The sequence below is a fragment of the Camelina sativa genome, chromosome 19, assembly GCF_000633955.1.
Source record: "Camelina sativa cultivar DH55 chromosome 19, Cs, whole genome shotgun sequence".
Classification (NCBI taxonomy): domain Eukaryota; kingdom Viridiplantae; phylum Streptophyta; class Magnoliopsida; order Brassicales; family Brassicaceae; genus Camelina; species Camelina sativa.
Genome location: NC_025703.1, coordinates 11,934,021 through 11,952,379, shown reverse-complemented (window position 1 = coordinate 11,952,379; position 18,359 = coordinate 11,934,021). Strand labels below are relative to the sequence as shown.

The 18,359-nt window shown below is 34.1% G+C and overlaps 2 protein-coding genes across 2 annotated transcripts; both read left to right on the top strand.

The window, feature by feature from the left end:
* LOC104766082 (UDP-glycosyltransferase 71B7-like) lies at positions 10,080 to 11,951 on the top strand. Its single transcript, XM_010489899.2, has one exon. It carries the CDS (start codon positions 10,294 to 10,296, stop codon positions 11,734 to 11,736), a length of 1,443 nt encoding a protein of 480 aa, XP_010488201.1. The 5' UTR covers positions 10,080 to 10,293; the 3' UTR covers positions 11,737 to 11,951.
* On the top strand, positions 14,912 to 16,477 carry LOC104767726 (CENP-B homolog protein 2-like). The gene is made up of 2 exons (XM_019240880.1): positions 14,912 to 15,547; positions 15,617 to 16,477. The coding sequence occupies exons 1-2, from the start codon at positions 14,912 to 14,914 to the stop codon at positions 16,475 to 16,477; spliced, it is 1,497 nt and encodes a 498-aa protein (XP_019096425.1).

The window sequence follows — 18,359 nt, the reverse complement described above, 5'->3', positions numbered from 1 at the left end:
TGCTTCTAGTAAGAAGTTCCCTGTTAGTAATTTTAATAATTACAAGATGTCTGATTCAAGGCCTGTTATGGAGCAATACAATGAATTCCTTCACATCCTAGGGAAATACGCTCAACACAACATGAAGATGGATGAATCCATCTCGGTGTCGAGTATCATCGGCAAGTTTCTGTCTTCATGGAAGGATTTTAGGCGCATGTTAAAACACAAAAAGGAAGAGTTGTTTCTTGTACAACTTGTTAGCCATTTGCGCGTAGAGGAATCTCTAAGGGTGCAAGAGGGTGGAAAACCCAAAGAGGCTGAACCTTCTTCAATCAATATGATGGAGGAAGGTGGGAGTTCTAAGATGAAGAATAAAGGGAAGAAACGTCCCTTTAATGACAACACTTTCGGTGGACCTAACAAAAAGCTTAAGGGCATTTGTTGGTTTTGTAACAAGCCGGGTCACTTTAGACGTGATTGTCGAGCTGCAAAGGATAAGAATAGAACGGGACAAAACCGTTCAGGGCAAGGGTCTAAGGACCAAGGCCAAATCACTCATGAAGGTCAGAATCTTGTAAATGATTCACATTCACATGTGTATTATGTATCAAACATTTCTGAGGCATTTTATATGCAGGATGATGGAGTGACGTGGTGGATTGACTCAGGTGCAACTACACATGTTTGCAATGATCGTGGCTGGTTCAAGACATATGAACTAGTTCAAGATGGCTCTGTACTTCATATGGGCAACGAGTCAACCGCTCTTATCCTAGGCCGTGGAAAAGTGGTGTTGGAGTTTAGTTCTGAGAAAAATATTGATCTCTATAATGTACCTCATGTACCCGGAAAGTAAGAACTTAGTCTCTTATATTGTTTTAAATAAGTGTGGTTATAAACAAGTGTATGAGTCAGATAAGTATGATTTTATCTAAGGCTGGTGTCTTTGTTAGATTTGGATAATTTTGTAATGGCATGTTTATGCTTAATATTAATAAAGTGTGAGTTCTATTTACATGGCATGTTCTAGAAAAAATGATTCTTCTCTATGACATTTAAGATTAGGTCATGTGCACTATAAAAGAATGATTGATGTCTAAAGACGGATTGATTCCTAATTTTGACATAAATTTAGAGAAGTGTAGTACTTGTATGTTGACTAAAATAGTTAGAAAACCTTTTAAAAGTATTGAAAGGAATTCTAAGGTGCAAGAACTTGTACGTAGTGATCTATGTAATTTGCATGCTACACCATCTTTAGGAAAAAAAAAAGTCATTTTCATAGATGATCATACTCGTTTTTGTTATATTTATTTATTACATACTAAAGATGAAGCCCTAGATAAATTCAAAGTTTATAAAACTGAGGCTGAATTACAACATAGTGACTTGATTAAGAAGTTACGCACCGATAGAGGTGGAGAGTATTATGATCCTGTGTATTTTCAGTCTGTGAGAATTATACACGAGACTATGGCTCCATATACACCACAACAAAATGGTGTATCCGAGAGAAAAATAGAGTCCTAAAAGAAATGGTTAATTCCATGTTATCTTACTTGGGATTAAGTGACAGATTTTGGGGTGAAGCCATGTTAACGGCATGCTATTTACTAAATAAGGTTCCTAACAAAAGGAACAAGATTGCCCCATATGAATTTTGGTACAAAAAGAAACCAAACTTGAATTACCTTCGAGTTTGGGGCTTTAAGGCGGTTGTTAGACTACCCCAACAAAAGATTAAAACTTTGGGAGAAAGAGGTATTGATTGCATCTTCATTGGATATGCTGAGCATTCCAAGGCTTATAGGTTCTATGTCATAGAACCTAATGATTCTATATCGGTTAACACCGTGATTGAGTCAAGAGATGCAATATTCAATGAAACTCGTTTCTCATCAATACCTAGACCAAAGGATATGGTTCCTAGTTCAAGTGGAACAAATGAAGGAGATGACACACTCATTCATTCTAATGCGTCACCTATGTTCAAGTGGAAAAATCTTTCAGTCTCGATTTTCAGCTTTATTTAGTTGAGGGGTCAAAAGATGAGGTTGAATTTCAATATTCATATTGTTATCATGTTCATGAGGACCCTAGAACGTTTGATGAGGATATGAAGTCTCAAGACGTTACGTTTTGGAAAGAAGCGGTAAACGATGATATAGACTCCATCGTAAAGAATAATACATGGATCCTAACAGATCTCCCACCTTGTTGTAAGCCTTTAGGCTGCAAGTGGATCTTCAAAAATAAGATGAAAGTTGATGGAACAACTGACAAATTTAAAGCTAGATTGGTTATCCAAGGCTTTAGGAAGGTATCGATTATTTTGATACTTATGCTCCTGTTGCTAGAATATCTTCTATAATATTATTAATTGATTTGGCTGCTACTAATGATCTTACGATCCACCAAATTGATGTTAAAACAACGTTCTTTAATGGTGTTTTGGAAGAAGAAGTCTATATGAAGTAACCTGAAGGGTTTGTTATGCCCTGGAATGAGCAAAAGGTGTGTAAAATAATAAATTCATAGTATGAGCTGAAGCAATCACCTAAATAGTGGCATCAAAGATTTGATGAGGCTATTTTATCAAACATATTCAAGTTGAATCAAGCGGACAGGTGCTTATATAGCAAATATGATGATTCCGGTAATGGAGTAATTATTTGCCTATATGTTGATGACATGTTGATCTTTGGTACCAACTTAAGGCAAGTAGAACTTGCAAAAGAGTTTTTGTCATCATATTTTGCCATGAAAGACATGGGGGAGGCGGATGTGATTCTTGGAATTCGGATCAAGCGTGAGAACAATGGCCTATGTTTATCTCAATCTCATTACATTCAAAAAGTGCTAAAAAGGTTCAATTATGAGAAATGTTCTCATGTGAGCACTCTTATAGATGCGAGTGTGAAGCTTATGCCTAATACGGGAAAAGCAATTTCATAACTTGAGTACTCACAACTAATTGGCTGTTTAATGTATGCCATGACAAGTACTACACCAGATATAGCTTATGCGGTAGGAAAGTTGAGTAGATATACTAGTAACTCTAGTACTCACCACTGTGAAGCTATAAGACGAGTGCTTAAGTACATGAAAGGAACCATAAATTATGGTTTGTCTTATGTCGGATTTCATTCGGTCTTAGAAGGATATTCTGATGCGAGTTGGAACTCCAACATAAAAAGTCCCTCTTCTATAAGTGGTTGGGTGTTCTTGCTCGGAGGAGGTGTCATTTCTTAGGCTTCTAGAAAACAAACTTGTATTACAAGTTCGACTATGGAATCGGAGTTTATAGCATTAGCGGCTGCTAGCAAAGAGGCGGAATGTCTAAGAAATTTAGTCTATGAGATTCCATTGTGTCCGAGACCGGTATCACCAATTTGTATACATTGTGATAGTAAAGCCACTTTGGCTAGAGCTTATAGCCAAGTGTATAATGGTAAGTCACAATACCTGGGTGTTAGACATAGCATGATATGTGAGCTGATCACTCATGGGGCAATTACCATAAAGTTTGTTCGGTCTGAGCAAAATCTAGCTGATCACTTGACTAAAAGGGTTAGCTAGAGACTTGGTGATCAAGTAGGGATGGGTTTAAAATCCATTTGAAAATTTTAATTGTGGGATACCCAATTCCCCTCTAATCCAATGTTAGATACTGAATTCAATGTGGAAAGCTTACAGTTGAAGATTAAAGCACTTGTTGTATCATCCCAAAGTAAGTGCTTGAACCTGCAAGAAAGGATTAGGTTGAAGTTCTCTTCTTAATAGATCTTTTGAAAAATTACATTTGCAGGTGCAAGATTAAAAGATCTACCTATATGAGTATGAAGTGGAGCCACATGAAGAAGCTTGGACTTAGCTTCCTATATGCTCATGAATGGATAGGGACACATGGATTATAATAGTTAAAAGTATAAACACTTAGAGTAGTGTAGAAATTCATGTGTGTATTATCTTCATGTACCCAAATGAGTTGAAAGGATTCAATCCATTGGACATCCTAATTCTCGGGTATTTGGAATGTGTAATATTACTAAGACGTAAATTCAATCGTTACGATATTTACATTTATGCATGAGTTTGGTTTATGTGTGTAATTTTGTGAATCAAAGATTAAACTTAAATAGGGGAGGAATGTTGGTGATTTAAGTTATTAATCAACAGTCATCTCACTAAAAGTCACAACTTTTGGTGAATGGTCACAACTTTTGGTGAATGGTCACATTATTTAAACGTACGGTTGCAAAGTACGTCGATACTCATCGAGTATTATAAATACTCTGTTCTCCACAACAAAAATAGAGTTAAAAAAAGTGAGAAAATGAAAGAGAAAAACTTTGGTGATAAACACAAAAACAAAACACAAAATCTCTATTTGTTAATTTTGTATTTTAGCCTAGTACAAAAGAAAAATGTTTAATTGTCATATTTTATAAGAGATTTCGTGTAATGCTTGAGAGAAGGGTCGAAATATTTTTTTAAAAAGTGCTCATATGCACGTTTCAATTATTATCAAAGTTTACCTTATATCGTTTCTAGGCCCGTCTGTACCCCATAAGGCCATGATAGAGTAGACAAATGTCATGGATCCATCACAAAAATCAAAAAAAAAAATTTAAGCAAAAGAGTCGAATTTTTTCAAAAAATAAAATTATTAAAGACTTTTAGATTTTTTTTTTAATTTGACAGAAACTCCATTTAAGTTTAAGATGCCATTTCTACAACACATCTCCGAATATTGGCGAGGCGATCAGTTAGTGGGAGCTGCCACGGTCATGGTGAAGGGAGAGGAGATAGACAGAGGGATCAGATGTCTGATGGAGCAGGATAGTTTACGTGAGGAAGAGAGTGATGGAGATGAGTGAGAAATGTCACGTGGCTTTATTGGAAGGTGGGTCGTCTCGGTCAGCTTTGAAAATATTTGTTCAAGACGTTAGGAAGGATATTGCTTGAAACTAGCTTATAAACCGGGCATGCAACGCTGAGTCGCAATATATATATATATATTAGAAGTCATGCTGTACGCATGTCTTTAACTTACAATATTATTTAATTTTAATAATTTGGAAATTATTAGTTTTAATTTGTGTACTCAGCAATGATTATTTTTCTGATTTTAAAAATGTACTGATCACTTTAATTTTTTTGTGTTCATTTGTTTTGTATTACTTGAGTTTTCCTTTTATATATAGTATTAGAGTATTTCAACACATAGAAAAAATTTTGATTGCATAGTAGAGTGTATAGTTTTTTCTCCGTTTAGATTTTCGATACATATTAGAGCATGTGCATTGGTGAGGGATTCATTAAGTTTCTCATCATATAATATTAATATTTTTATTGTATCAACTAATATTAATTTTAAATAATAGAAATAGATTGTTTAAAATTATGCATAATGGAACTTGTTAGAAAGCTAATTTTATTTTATTACTTATAAAAAAAATTAAAATTTTTAAAATAACAAAATAAACTATTTAATTAAGATTTTAAAGATTTGTGGATTTAGTTTATTATAATAAAATCTAGCTACTTAGGTAATGACATATGTCATTATATGTTAAACCTTGAGAATCGATTTTCCCTTTTTCAATTAAAATAATATTATTCTTTTTCATTTATTTTAATTATTAGAAACTCTATGACCAAATACAAATACACATGGTCTTAAGCATTCACCATCTTTTTCTTTTGTCGCTTGCGTTTATATTCATTACATGGGTTTTTATCCATTAGTAGAAATACTTAACACCCACCAAAGTTAATGGGATGACAAATTTAAACTGATTTGACATCAATGTAAGTTAATTTAATAACTTTATTTACTTGGATTCATTTTCATTATTAAAATTTCGTAAAAACAATTTTAATTTGTATTAGAATGTATAAATAATAAATTATGTTATGAGGGAGCAATGTGATTGCATTTTTTACCTCACTAAAAATTAACTGGTAAAAATATTTATTAAGTTCATTTTTGTTTATCTAAATTTCATATTTAGAATTGTATTCATTTAAGTTATATTCCAAAATTACATTTTTCTATAGATTTCGAACTGGTAATAAACAGTTATCATAGATGCAGTTGAATAAAATGAATAATCATTTTGTCGTATCTACTTAGAAGACAAACCGTAGAATATTATAATGTCAAATGTCATAATAATAAAATTTCTTAGAAAGTAAACTATTATATGTGAAAGTGGACAATGTTATAGGATTTTTTTTTGTTCTTTTATTTCTAAGATGGTTAATTCTAAAGCTATTTGATACTAAGATTCTTAAAAATATATGATATCAATATACAATTAGCATATACTACTCAAAACTATAGAAGTCAAATTAATAAGATATAGTATAGAAAAATACAACTCATATCGTACCATGATATAAAAAGACATTACAAACTTAATAACATGATTTTTTAAGCATATGATAGTAAACATACAATTTTCTTTTTTTATAATAGTTTTAAATACTTTTTTTTTTGCTTAAAGATGAAGACTACTAAGAAACTAAATTTACAATGGAGAAACTCATATGCATCCTCCAATAAGAAGAAGTTTTATTCTGTTTTACCACATGAATGTCAAAAAGGAAAAAAAAAAGTTGAAATTCTAAAATATAAGAAAAGAACAGAACCTAACATGACCAACATATTAAATCATGATATAGTTCATTTTTCTCATGACGTAATAATATTAACACAACCAACAAACACGACAACCCTGAAGTAAAAATAAAACATGGTTCAAGGCTCTACCAAGTGAAGTTAAAGATTAGGGCATCAATTTTTTTGGGGCATATTTTAGGCCAAAAGTTTTAGTTTTTTTATGTAGGAAAAATTAAAATTATAATTATAAGTTCAGTTATTAACTCTAATAAAAAAGTTTCCATATTCAAAAAGTTTTAAAAGAATAATGAGTTATTTGGTAATATAATATTTATTTTCGTATGAATATTTAAATGAACATGAAAACATTGAAAAGAGAAAGAAAAATGTGAGCAAGAAAAAAACGAACTAAAATATGAAAATTATGAAAATAATTTTTTATATTAGTATATTTTATAATTTTTTTTACAATAATAAAAATGGGTTTTTAAAAAATATTCGCGTATGACATCCAAAATTGCCGGACCAGCTCATATAGAGTAGGAAAGATATACATACACACTCTAATGAATAAATAAATTTGTCAAACATTCTCACATATTTTTTTTTCTATGTAGTATTAATTTGAACAACAAATATGGTAACCTGCAAAAATAATTTAAAAATTATTCAAGAATACCTATTGAAATTTGGAAAGATATATAAAAATAATAAAATTCTTTATAGGAACCTAATGACTGAAATTAAATAATAATAACTGAAAATTGTTTTTAAAAGAGAGTAATTAGGGATTGAATTCTAATTTCATGGAAAACAAAATGAATTCTACTTTTATGGAACAAAAAATTGGTAAGATCTAATGGAGATTAAATGAGTAAGCAATTATCAAATTACTTAGAGAAAACATCTCAGGATTAGATTATATAAGATTTAAGGCCATAACCTAAGCATAAATGAAAATCTAAAAATTTATGAATTTATAAGAGAATTTTGAGAACACATAAACATCCCACAGTCTACATAATTTAGAATCCTTTCTTGCCCATGATGAATCATTTATAAGATTGAAACCCAAAAATAAATTTTATATATAACTTAGAATCCGTTTTTGCCCTGAATCATACATAAGATTGAACCATGTATTTATAATTTCAAAATAAATTATAGTCAGTTTTTTTTCTAGGATGAAACCACAAAATGATAAATGGTGGCTTTAGATCAGAAAGGGTCTACAACTGGTTCTTATTAGAGAAGGGAAAAAGGAAATGTTAAAAGTTTTTTTTGTTTGTTTTATGGGCCTTTAATTACTTAGGTCCAAAGTACAAATGAATTTAATTAATTAGGTGCAAATGAAAATACATGTGTTAAATAGATAATATGTCAAGTGTACCTTCTTAGCAAAAATTGCTCAGAAAAACCTTTTAATATAAGATAATGTGTATGTCTCTTACGTGTGTTGTATTTATTTGAGTGATCAAAATAATATCAAATCTTTCAAGTACTATTGGTTCTAATATTCTATATACTCAAATAAAATATTCATAATTTATTAGAATTTTTTGTAACTTACATGAATGATGATTACAGCCTTACAGGCTTGCAGCTATTATTAAAATTGGAGTTATATCTTAACTCAGTCAAAGCATATAAACCAATGATAAATTTATGTGATTTGGTTTGAATAGTTATATAAATAATACTAATAAATTAAATAAAGTTATAAATACTCTCCAACGTGCAAGTTGTATAAAAGGTTCTAGAAGATATTAGAAAGTATGCTCTTGTGGTCTCAGTCTCGAGTCTAATATTGTTCTCAGCTCCAAATTTCAGTTAAATGTTGCATATCGTTGTAAAAAAGCTATTTTTTCCTTTTAAATCAAATTTAAAATTTCATTAAAAAAATAGATTAGAAAGTATATATAGTAGATGCATGGATGAACGTCTTATTTCCCCCTTAAAACTATCATATTGTACCAGATCCACCCTGAACTTTCATCTCGTTCTATATCTAGTTCAAACTTAAGTTCTTCTTCTATTTTCTCTCTTATCGATAGTTCAATTGCTATTTCTCCCCAGATTAAAACTTCTCATCTAATTCTCCATAAATATGGTTTATATGGTTCACGGTTGGTTTAATATTTGGTTAACCAATTAACAAATCCTATTAACCGGATTAAACCTACTTTCAATCCGATTTCAAAATTAAACCCATCAAACCCAAAAATTAAAAATATCAATAAACCTAATTAATTTTCTTCATTATCTCCGACATGAGACTCCCCATACATAATTGTTTGCTATTGATCAAATCATGTACAACATCTAGCTCTTAAACAATGAAAGCAAGATTGTGAAGCAATCAACCATGGAGGAAAAATCCCAAAATCTCAAAATTTCAATTCCATATCAAAACAACAAAGCCCAAAAATCAAACTAAAAAACCAACCAACGAGACACACCACCCAACTCTCTCTCTCTCTCCAAATTCCCAATTATCACGTTGAACAAATTTGAACGATTCACCAAATAGTGATCTCATATTCTTTGGAATTGATCTTGTGATTGAAGTTCAAGACTTCTGAATTTCAAATTCAATCAGAAACCCAAACCCAGATTTTTTTTTTCTTTCTATTAATTGCCAAACCCAGAAATTAAAAAAATGAGAATCAAAGAAATGAGAAACCATTGCATATTTGAAGAAGTAAAAACAAAAAAAAAGGAATTGAAAGGATTGTGTTTAAAGTAGACCTTGATTCTCCTGTTATTAGGCATGAATTCACGGATGGTGTTTTCTTGATCCTCGTAACGGAAGGTAGAAGAAGAACCCGGTCAAGCAGAAGAAGATATTGGATTTATTTATGGGTCGGGTCTGGTTTAAAAATTGGTTTCATACCGAATTTGTGTCGGTTATTTTTGGGTTTGGTTTGTAAACCATTTAAACCGAGAAAATTGGGGAAATTGATAGAAAACTATCAATTCGGGGAAAAATAAACGAAAAATTTAAGTTTGAGAGAGATATAGAACGAGGCCAAAGTTCGGAGTGGATCTGGTACGATATGATAGTTCTCAAGAAGAAATAGGACGTTTTCCCTAGATGCATCATCATGTGTCTTATGTGGCAGCATGAGTGTTGTGTGTGATTTTTTTTTTACTCTCTCTATAAAATACACGTAATTTGATCAAAACATAAAAATAGAAGTTCATAGCCATAGTTTTTTTTTCAAAAAAAATTGTTTTTCTTACAAATTCCCTATTAAAAAAATACTATGTTTAATTTAGAATATCATATATGTTTCTTTTGATTTCGCAAATAGTAAAAACGAAAGTACATGATACATAAATTTTTATATTTGACCTTAGTTAAACTCAACTTAAAAGGTAATGATATTACTAAAAACAACCATAGTACTGAACCGACGTTCAATAAAAGTGGAGAAACTCATTTTGATTCTACATATGACGACAATATTATCTACGGACCATATCCATCAAAAATCAAAGAAGTCTAGCTACAAAAATTGAAACTGATGGAAAGTGACTTAATTATTCGGCACAAAACATGGAGCTAAGCAAAAGAAGCCGAGAACTATTTACTATTTAGTGGAGCTTATATCATCTCGATGATTCAGACAAAAGCACAGAAACGAAAGAGGACACAGAAAAGAAAACAAAAAAAATAAAACATGAAAGTTGAGCTTGTCTTCATCCCTTTAGTTGCAACCGGGCATCTCAGATCAGCCGTGGAGATGGCTAAGCTACTAGTTGAGCAAGAGACCCGCCTCTCTATCTCCGTAATCATCCTTCCTGGAGGCGAAGTGGGTGTTCTCTCCGCCCCACCTAACGACCGCCTCCGCTACGAAGTCATTACCGACGAAGATCAACCAAACTTCGATCCGGCGAGGCCTGAGTTCCATATAGAGTATCACGTACCAAAAGTGAGAGACCTCGTTGAAAAACTCGTCAACGACTACTCAACGAAACCAGATTCGCCGAAGGTCGCTGGGGTGGTCGTCGACATGTTTTGCACGTCCATGGTAGACGTGGCTAACGAGCTAGGTGTTCCGAGCTACTTGTTTTACACTTCGAGCGCAGGGAATCTCGGACTTAAACTTCACATCCAGATGTTGTACGATGACAACAAGTACGATATAACCGAAAGTGATTTTGAAGACACATCAGATGATGTGCTGGACGTTCCTAGCTTGACTCGTCCGCTTCCGGTGAAGTGCCTTCCTCACGCTTACGCATCTAAACAATGGCTCCCACTGTTTGTTAACCAAGCAAGAAAATTCAGAGAGATGAAGGGTATTTTGGTAAATACTGTTGCTCAGTTGGAACCATATGCGTTAAAGTTTTTATCGAGTGGTTGTGATACTCCTCCTCCTTATCCAGTAGGACCACTGTTGCAACTCGAGAACGGAGTTGGAGTTGGTGATTCCAAGGACGAGAAGCAATCAGAGATTTTAGGGTGGCTTGACAAGCAACCAAACAGATCAGTAGTGTTCCTCTGCTTCGGAAGCATGGGAGGCTTCCGTGAGGAACAAGCAAGAGAAATCGCCATCGCCCTAGAACGAAGCGGCCACCGTTTCTTGTGGTCTCTCCGTCGTGCATCTCCCAATATATTCAAAGAACCTCCAAGAGAGTTTACGAATCTTGAAGAAGTTCTCCCGGAGGGGTTCTTTGATCGGACAAAGGAGAGAGGAAAAGTGATCGGATGGGCTCCGCAGGTGGCCGTGCTAGCTAATCCGGCGGTTGGAGGTTTCATTACTCACGGTGGGTGGAATTCGATCCTCGAGAGTCTTTGGTTCGGTGTTCCCACGACGCCATGGCCGTTATACGCGGAACAGAAGTTCAATGCATTCGAGATGGTGGATGAGCTTGGTCTAGCTGTGGAGATAAGAAAGTATTGGCTAGGTGATCTTATTGCGGGATCGGGAAAGGAGACGGTTTTGGTGACAGCAGAGGAGATACAGAGGGGAATCATGTGTCTAATGGAGCAGGATAGTGAGGTGAGGAAGAGAATGAAAGAGATGAGTGAGAAATGCCAAGTGGCTTTGATGGATGGTGGATCGTCTCAAACTGCGTTGCAAACGTTTATTCAAGACGTTACGAAGAATATTTCTTAACATGATCGTAGCTAGGGAAATGGCTCATGTAACGCTCTTGAATGATAGGCATGTCTTTTATGTTTGTGATGGATCCTTTGAACGGTCATGAGAAAACAATGTTTCTAGAGTTTGTGATTTATTATGTGTTCAGTAAGTATGCACCTGAATGCTATTAGAGCATGGGCATTGGTGTCCCTCAGATTTTCAAGTAATCATTAAACTTTTTATTGAAATTAGATCTATTAAGTCATAGCATATAAATTTTTTCTTCACCAAATCAGTATATAAAATAGTACTAGCAATTGAATATGTAAAAAAATGCTATTAGAGCATGGGCATTGGTGTCCCTCAAATATAATAAGATTATTTTCAGAGTTTTTAAGTTTGGTATGGACATTGGTGTCCCTCACATTTTGGTCCCCCAGCATGCAATACAACTACAATGAGACACAAGAGAAAGCATCAAAGGTCATCGCCAGCCATACGAAGCTAAATCACACTTGACTATTGCTTAGTTAAGTTACCTGAATAACTGACGGCAAGAGCAGAGAAAAGAGCCATTTGAACTGCAGTCCCTGCAAGTAGGAGAAGCAAAGAAACGAGTCAAGGTTGATTCTACAATATAATCAATCACCGTTTACAGTTTCAGTTCAAAACATTCTAGATAGTTTCTCTAGACTACTACACTGAGCAGCATAAACTTATCAGAGTAATATCAGCTCAAGTGATTAAACAAAACAAACAAATTCATATCAAAACGTTTTCAGCATTCTGTGACTGTAAACAAGTTGCAGAACCACAAATGCTGCCACCATGGTTCATATCTTCAATTAGTAAAAACCAGGAACAAAATCAATCCAGTAACCATGGAAGCTACAAAAGTTCCAAGCACTGAAAAAGTGACAATGGCTCCAAAGTTTGAAAAGAAAGGTTTCTGCATAAAAACCCAGCAACAACGTAAGCATCATCAAGAATTCGAAAGCAAGAATGCAATATCTGATGGTAAAACAAGAAAAGCAATAAGTACAAGAGAGGTATCTGCACTTACAGGTTGCAGACTGAAGCCTGACTGGGTGCAAACAAGTACGTCAAGGAAAAACAACATATTTGGATGCCAAATTGAGAAGATCATGACACACAGAGACGTAAGTGTAAACTAAAGGCAAGAACATTAGGAAATACAAAACTCGATAGACTCTTCTTCTGAGATAACATCGGCTTTGTCAAGATACCTGCATCACACCGGTTACCTTGTCAAACCAAACAAAGCTATACGTTCCTCAAAAGTTAATGAAGCGGATTGAAAGTTTTTTACTTGCTATCATTGGTATGCTCGATTTTTCTACTTCCAGCAATAGCAGAGTTCTTGTCTTGTGTTTCATTAGCTGCTCTATAACCAACATACAGAGCTATAAAATGCTACAATTAGTCTTATAGTAGTTATAGTAGTAGTCAAGTATCTTCCCCAGTAAGCATCGGCTAAGATAGCTCCAATGAGAGGAGTAAGATAACAAGTCCCTTGCCATGTAGTAACGTTTGTAGCAGCGGAAACGTTTCCTTGATGTAGCTTAGTAGTGAGGTAAGTGATAAGATTCCCAGCAATACCATAGTAAGCTAGCCTCTCACAGCATTCATTACCAAGAATGAAAGGACAAGCTTTCCAGTTCCCTGTTTTCTCCTTCAATGGTGGGTTCCCATTAAAGTCTACCGAACCATCTTCAGCATACAATTTTGCTTCCTGGTTCCAAAACAAAATCACAAAACATTGGAATCATCACCTAAATATAAAAACGATCATAAGAACAACACTGGGATCAGATAAAACAATGATTACCCAGAAACTATCTCAATAAACCCAGAAATGAAAAGCATAAGATCAACCTAAAGTCCATATTTTTTTTTTTTTGGAATTCAGCAGAAACCTAAACATGCGAAATCAAAATTAGCTAAACCTAATTGATCAGAAATTGAACAAACCTGTGAAATTAAACCTTCTTCGATGAGAGGTCTTTGCTCTTCTTCGATGGAACCCATCGTCTGAATCTTCGCTACGAAACCAAATTTAGACGCTGCCACGTGTAACGAAGGACGGAGAAAAATACGTCCCCTTTGGAGGAACGTTTTTTTGATAATTGTTTCATTTCTATTTAAATTTAAAATTTTTATACTGAAGGACGGGACAAAACTATGCTGATGCACATGGTCTTAGAGATACTATTTACCTCAATTGCCTAAATATTAAATTTCACCTTGGAACATATGGTTTTCATGGTCACTTGTCTGACGCAACGTTTAGGCGTCAATTGTCATGGTTTAATTACTTTGCTCAACAATGAACATTTTACCCCAAACCAAAGAAAAATATCAACAATTAAGAAAACTAAAACTCACACAATATATAAACAGATAAATAGCTATTTGACTTAATTCATTTTAATTATAAATGATTTGATATACATTTTAATTTGAACATAATATAAATGATTTGATATAAAACAAAAACCCTAATCTCACTTTCTCCTCTTAACTTTTGTTATCGACGTAACGTAAGTATAGAAGAAAGGGGTCTTGTATATACTAATGGGCCTGTGACTAGAGATGTCAAACGGGTATACCCGCGCCCAAACAGACTGACCGTGATGGTCTCGTTTTTCAGTGATCCGCCGTGGACAGGTCCGCCACGGGCGGGAGGGACAACGTATCAATGCTCATGCCTGCTCCGCTTAGTTTTGTGGACTAATGGGCATGTCCGCGGGCATCTCTTCTTCTCCTCCACCAAGCTCCGTACGACCATGAACAACAAATACAGTAAAAACTCTATAAATTAATAATGTGGGGATTTTGAGATTTTATTAATTTATAGTGATATTAATTTATCCATAAATTAATAATTATTAATTTATCGTATAAATTAATAATTATTAATTTATAGGAATATTTTTGTAAAATACAATATTATTCACTACATTAACTTTTAAAATATTTCTAGATGTAAATTTGGAATTTTTTCCTTAAAATCATATACTTTTTTAGAATTTTTCTTTATATAAAATTCCTTATGCTTTGATATAACATATTCAATTATGTTAACATTCATATTTCTATAGAACCTGTGTCTTTATTTGTAGACACGAACGTGAACGTACGAGCTATTCTCGTCTACTATTTTTTTTCTTTACACAAAATCTTAGCTATGGCTTCTCATCTAAAAGGTGTTGCAAAAGCAACCATGACAGACCAAATACGCAAAGAGTTATGTGAGTACAAAAGAGATCATACCAAATGTACTCAAAAAGAGTTGCAATTGTGGATTCAAGAAAAATTTCAAATTCAAGTTAGCCAAGGTACAATCTCAAACACACTCAAAAGATCAGATGAATATCTTTCCACCAATCTGGAATCCAGAAAAGATATCAAACGTCACAAACCAGCAAAATATCCAGAGATGGAGAAAGTTCTTTTTGAATGGTTTCTTCAATACCAAGATCGTGTGAATATGACCGGAGAACTAATTTTAGAGAAGGCAAAAGTGACTATGAAACTTGTATACCCGGAACAAGATTTTGAGCACCAATTTTCTCAAGGCTGGCTTGAAAAATTCAAATTACGACACGGTATCAAGTCGTTTCGTCGGTTTGGAGAAAGCGGTTCAGTTGATGTTGAAGACATGGAAAAGAAGCTGGAAGCTATAAGAGGAAAAATAGATAAGTTTTCTAAGAAAGATGTTTTTAATATGGATGAAACTGGTTTGTTTTATAGGTTACAAGCTGATCATTCTCTTGCTACAAAACAACTTGAAGGCAAAAAACAAGACAAAGAAAGATTAACTGTTGTTATTTGCTGTAACGAGGATGGGTCTGAAAAAATTCCCTTATAGATTATTGGAAAATATGCGAAGCCGCGCTGCTTCAAGAATGTCAACATGAATAGCTTGAATTGTCATTATCGAGCCAACAAAAGAGCTTGGATGACAAGTGTTATTTTTGAAGAATATATTCGCTGGTTTGATCAGATAATGCATGGTAGAAGGGTTTTGTTTGTGGTAGATAATTGCCCAGCACATCCAAGAAATATTGAAGGATTACATAATGTTGAGTTGTTTTTCTTGCCACCTAACATGACGTCAAAAATCCAACCTTGTGATGCTGGAATAATAAGAGCTTTTAAAATGCATTATCGAAGGAGATTTTACCGTGAGGTTTTAGAAGGATATGAGTTGGGACAATCTGATCCAGCTAAGATCAATGTTTTGCATGCTATCAATTTTGCGGTCTCTGCTTGGACAACTAATGTTCATGGAGAGACAATAGCAAATTGTTTTCGACATTGTAAAATTCGTTCAAGGGATGCCGTATCAAGGAATTCAGAAGAGGAATCAGTTTGTGAAGATGGTATGCAGGAACTTGAAGTGGTGATTAATAATCTTAGTTATCGAAATAAAATGGATGTCAATAGTCTACTCGACTATCCAGGTGAAAATGATGCATGCTCAGAAGTTCAGAGTTTAGAAGAGATTGTGGTTTCTGTCATTAATGTTGATGAAGAAGCTGAAGACGATAATGTGGAACCTTTGGAACCAATTACACGTAAGAAAGCAATTATCGCGTCTAGAACTCTTCACAACTTTTGGATGCAAATCGAGAAGACAACACCAGGAGTTTTTGATGCAATAAGGAAAATCAGAGATGAACTCCAACGAGATTCCAACTTTAAGAAAAGACAAACAACACTAGATTCATATTTTACAAAATTGTCTTAGTATTTATGCCTATGATTTATGATTATTAATTTATGATATTATTGGGACTATATTTTATAAGGAGATTTCGAAAAAATTATTATCTTATTATCTTATCGAATATTGTTAATTTTTACACTGGCCCGACTTGGGACCAGCAAAATTTATTAATTTATAGTGTTTATTAATTTATAGAGTATTAATTTATAGAGGTTTTACTGTATGCAACTATGAAACAACTATGCATTTGAATAATGTGATGTCGTAGAACATTGAGACTCCCTCTACCGATTAACATCAACATAGCAAAACAAGTAGAACTATAAACAACAAATGAAGATAGTTTAACTGAAATTTAAATCAAATAAATAGTAAACTGAAAGTATTAAACCAATACAGCGGTTACCTGTAGGCGCAAGACGTGAACTCAGAATCTCAGAAGCAATTTGGAGATCATCGCTCGATAGTACTGCCTCTATTCCAGCCAATGGTAAGCCCATAACCTCATCATGAAACCTGTACAAGATGGTAACACATGAATCCAAAGAATTATATAAGACTTGACTAAATGAATTTCAAAAGCAATCGTAATTGGAACTTGTGGAAACAAGAGAATCTCGTAAAAATGACATCAACATAGCAAAACATATAGAACCAATGTTCTGAAGAAAAGGCAATGAAACGTTCTTATGAACAATATATGTATATCTAAAGCTAGCTAGTAAAGAAAAAAAACACCTACAATGTCACGAGTTCCAAGAGAAGAGGAGAAAGGTGATTAACATACAGTTCCAAAAGCTAGTATTCATGTCACGAGTTCTAAATCCATGGTCCAAGACATCAGAAACTGCTACTTCTATTATATTTGCTGTGTTTTCTTCTTTCAATTTGTATTTCAAAAACATTGTAGCTAATAGAACGGTTGCCATGAGATTCACTGTGTCCTGCAATCCACAATGTTTGATTATATTGCAACCGATTACATGAGTGGTTTTGCGTCAGTGTCATGTATATAAGATCGAGATGCAACCTTCCCGTAGTGTTTAAGATCAAGCTCTCTCTCATCAACAAGCAATCACTTAGCAACTTATATGTCTTTACCTCACATCGAGGAAATAAGATGATTCATGGAAATTGTCTCTCAGTCTCGTTTTTATGAAAACGTTGGTTGTCATAAACCTCTGCTGCAACTCCAAAACAGCACAAATATGTGCAATCATTCCTCTCTGGTACAACTTCTCAGACATAATCCGATTCATCCCTAGATCACCTTGAACAATTTATTTAATTTAGTCGACATGTTGAGGCTTTACACATACAACATCATAATTCCTTAATGAACTAGAGAAGTTAGAACCAAAGAATAATCCAGATAAAGTATTGAAGACCACAAAATTTCAAAAAAACAACCCAATCAAAACTTACAACAAATCTGAATTAATGAACTAATGAATCATCAAAACCTGAATCTCGGCTAAATTACAACAAAAAAACCAGACAAATGTACCTGTCGTGGCTACAAGATAGCTCTTCTTACACTCATGGCGGCAATTTCTTGGCTTGCAACGGCTTAGACTCATGGTGGCAATTCACGTCAATTGATATGCCATCTCTCGATCATTGATTCATTTCGTACCATTCTTTACCCATATTCATAAGAAAAATCTCCCAATTCATGAAGATTCAAGATGAATTGACACAGGTTCAAAGAACCGGAGAAGACAAAAGATTCTTCGGACCACCCGCAAACCCGCGGTCGCCGGCGGACAAAAACCGCCTGACCCGCAAACCAAACGGGTCGAGTCCGCGAGACTCGCTCTTTTTTGGGCATCAATTTAAAGGCCCAAGCCCGCCCCGCTAAGTGACATATCGGGCATGGCCCGCAGGCTTTAGGCCCGTTTGA

Coding starts and splice junctions, on each gene's coding strand:
- LOC104767726 (XM_019240880.1), top strand. CDS start 14,912: ATGGCTTCTCATCTAAAAGGTGTTGCAAAAGCAACCATGACAGACCAA. Junction 15,548..15,616: donor AAGACAAAGAAAGATTAACT/GTTGTTATTTGC, acceptor AAATATGCGAAG/CCGCGCTGCTTCAAGAATGT.
- LOC104766082 (XM_010489899.2), top strand. CDS start 10,294: ATGAAAGTTGAGCTTGTCTTCATCCCTTTAGTTGCAACCGGGCATCTC.